Below are 3348 nucleotides of genomic sequence, written 5' to 3' on the forward strand. Positions count from 1 at the left end.
TTTTGTGATTCTTAACTGTGTTTTTGGACTTTTTGTCTTTGCCCTTTCAGATCTGCTTGCCTGATATTGTTTATGTTTGTCTTTTTCTGTATTGTGGCCTTTTTGGATTTGACCACAGCCTTTCTTTTCACTATGAATATTGTGGCGAGCACGGGGTTTTCCTGGATTGGCCGCGTTGCGGCCCTCCAGTCAGAGTGGGAGGGGTTATGCAAATGTGGTGACTGCCGTCTTCACCCTCTGGCAGAAGTGCAGCCAGCCTGATGGCCTGGGCAAGGTTTTCCTCAGGTTGAGTAGTCTGGTTTCACTCTCTGAGTAGTTTAAATGCAGTAAGTGAGTAGTAAGCTAAATAAAGAGCACTGTCGGCAAAGAACATGTCTCCTGTCTCTGAGTATCGCCGCCGATCGTCACAATATTGTAAAGCCTCGCATTATTTTTGATCACAAGCATCTGGCCGGTTCTTTTATGTTACACATATAAATAGAAAGAGCAGTTTCATCCTCTGTCAGAGAATTATCTAGTCTCTCTGTCTCTTGAAACTTGTTTCTCTTTGTTTTTCCTGTTCTCTGAGGAATGACCTGTTAATGATCTTGGTTGAAATTTTGTTTCTACAAATTATTTTTCTTCTATCTATGATCAGATTATTTGATGTTCCTTTCCATGCTTTAGGGTCTGTTTCTGGACATGCTGTTTCTGCTCTGTTTCACTTCCATATTTGGGCCCTTTTCTTCTTTATATTGCTGGAACTGTTTCTGTTTTTGGTTCTGATTCATTTTTGTGACGCTGATTAAGACCTTTTTCCAAATAAATTAAATTTAAATGGTATATGTTTTCATTCCTGAATACAGCATAAAGATATTGGAAATAAATGCCATTCTCACTATCAATGACTTGAATTTGATTCCAACTCGAGTCACACATTTGATGAGTTTAGACTCGAGAAAATCGATAAAGACTTGCTACTTAACTTCAACAACTTCAACAACTGTCATGACTGTCATGTCATAGAGGAGCGTCAGACTGCAGACTGCTACACTGTCAGCTATTTATTATATGAATACATTTGTTTTCTACTTTAAATTTGATACACAGCGACATCACCAGATGTCTGTCACTGTGCTTCTGGATTACTAAAGAAGCATTACAGCTCAACAAGCATATATAGCATCAATGTGTCCTCGATCAGCACTTAAACTCCAGTCTTACTGGAGAAACTTACCAGGTGAGCTGATTTCCACATGGTAGCAAAAAGACTGTATCAGTGACCCTTGTGTGGTAAAAAGCAGGTAGATGTTAATGTTTGTGGGTATATGGTAGAACTCATGGATTGCACGGATGACTGTGTTACAGAATAAGTGTAGTAGATTTTCTTCTATTTTCATTACAGCGTTTCTACTGTAATTAAGCCAAGTGGGGACTTTACTAACTTAATTTTTAGAGGTGGAATAATACATGCAACATTTTTCCAGTTTGTGAACATCAGTGCACACAAAGCTTCAAATATGAGCACTGGATTCTTTTTCAGAATAGTTAGGTCATAAAATTGGTATATATGCATGTAAATAAATAACTATTTCTGTCCTTCAAGTTGTGGTATTCAATTTATGACACTGTTATTGTGGTATTTTCTCTAAGGATCTAGTCTACAGTAAAATACCCAAAATCTAACACTGTAAACCTCACTGTTTTGGTTAAACAAGCTCACCTTACTGATCTTGAAGAAGAATCAGAATCTTACTGTGTCATAGTTCAGAGTTTAAATTTGTTTTAGTGGTCCTGTTTTTACAGTCTGATCTGCCCTCTGAGTGATTTGGTGCACCTCATTCCCTTTTGACATGAAAGGAACATATTTAAATGCTCAAAAAAGTCCATGATGTAAAAACATATCATATCAATAATTTAATAATCAATAAATATGCAAATTATGCATATGAAAACTAGACGGCTGTACTGTACTGAATGTCTGAAGAATGTTTACAGTTATAGGGTCAAGTAGATTGCTTTTCTTTGTTTTAGACAGTCAAATTTACACAGTCAAAACAAAGTTAAGTGAAGTAGTAACTATGCACATTATCTTTCTTCTATTATAATGAGCAGTGTTTATTTTGTTAGTTGCAGTGGTACTGTAGGTTGACAGAAATTTCTCATGGCATACAGAATGAAAAAGTCATTTAAAGGTTTTAAGATAAATAATTATAAAGACATATGTGTCTTCCTTTTCCACATCATTTTCTTGACTCTGCTAAAAATCTCTTGCAATTTTAAACCATACATAATAGGATTAATAAGAGGAGGAATGATCAAATTTTCAAGTGATACTATCACAGTAAAAATATGAGGTACATTTCCTTCAAATCTGCTGTGAATCACTTCAAAGCAGGAAGTAGAAGTGAAACAGATGAAAATGATAAGGTGTGGGAAGCAGGTCTGCAGAGCCTTTCTTCTGAACTCTTTTGAGTTCTTTAAACAGACTTCAAGTATTTGGACATATGAATAGATTACGAAAATCACCGGTGGAAAAACAGCAAGAGTTAAACCAAACAGTCCATATGAATTGCTAGAAGAGATGTCTTCACAGCTTAATTTAGCAATTGCTGAATTATTACAGTATATTTTGTTTAATTTAAACCTACATAACTTAAGTTGATGTGTTATAATAACTGATATGCCAATATTACAGGAGGGTACAAACCAACAGCAAAATAAGAGCTTTTTAACAGTGGACATTTTTACAATAGTTGCATATTGTAATGGTTTACATATGGACACATATCTGTCATAGGCCATAGCTGATAACAGCGTGAACTCTGATGCAGCATATGTGTAAATAGAAAAGGCCTGAAACAGACAGGCTGAGTAAGAAGTAACTGGCCTTTCAGACAGAAAATCACTCAGCAGTTTAGGATAAAAGGCAATTGCTCCAAAAAGTGAATTGAACAGTAAAGCAGCAATGAAAATGTACATTGGCTCATGGAGAGATTTGTTTGTGTAAATGACAAAAATGATAACAGAATTACAGAAAATAATAAACAGATAAACTGCAAGAGTAGTTATGAAATAAAAATATCTGTACTTCTGCAGTTCTACATGACCATCCATAAACAAGTACAAAACATCAGAAGAATTATCCATTAGTTCCCATGAAGTAAACTATAAATCTCTAACACTTTAGATTTGTCTGTTAGATGTGGTCCTGGTCACAGTAACATTCTACTTCAGTCAGATATGATCTATTAGACATTAGAAGCAATGATGAACTGTGACCTTACAGTCATGCTATTATAGTCATGCTAAGGTGTGGAAATGGCCTTCTGTGTATTTAAGTCTTTCTGAAATAGTGACGTTGATTTG

General features: G+C 35.4%; 1 protein-coding gene across 1 annotated transcript; it reads right to left on the reverse strand.

Moving 5' to 3' along the window:
* Window positions 1-2190: 2190 nt before the first annotated feature.
* LOC108438439 (olfactory receptor 51E1-like) lies at window positions 2191-3129 on the reverse strand. The gene has a single exon (XM_017716229.1). It carries the CDS (start codon window positions 3127-3129, stop codon window positions 2191-2193), a length of 939 nt encoding a protein of 312 aa, XP_017571718.1.
* Between the last annotated feature and the right edge of the window lie 219 nt (window positions 3130-3348).

This window comes from Pygocentrus nattereri, chromosome 27 (assembly GCF_015220715.1).
Source record: "Pygocentrus nattereri isolate fPygNat1 chromosome 27, fPygNat1.pri, whole genome shotgun sequence".
In the NCBI taxonomy this organism is placed as follows: Eukaryota; Metazoa; Chordata; class Actinopteri; order Characiformes; family Serrasalmidae; genus Pygocentrus; species Pygocentrus nattereri.

Coding starts and splice junctions, on each gene's coding strand:
- LOC108438439 (XM_017716229.1), bottom strand. CDS start 3,129: ATGGATAATTCTTCTGATGTTTTGTACTTGTTTATGGATGGTCATGTA.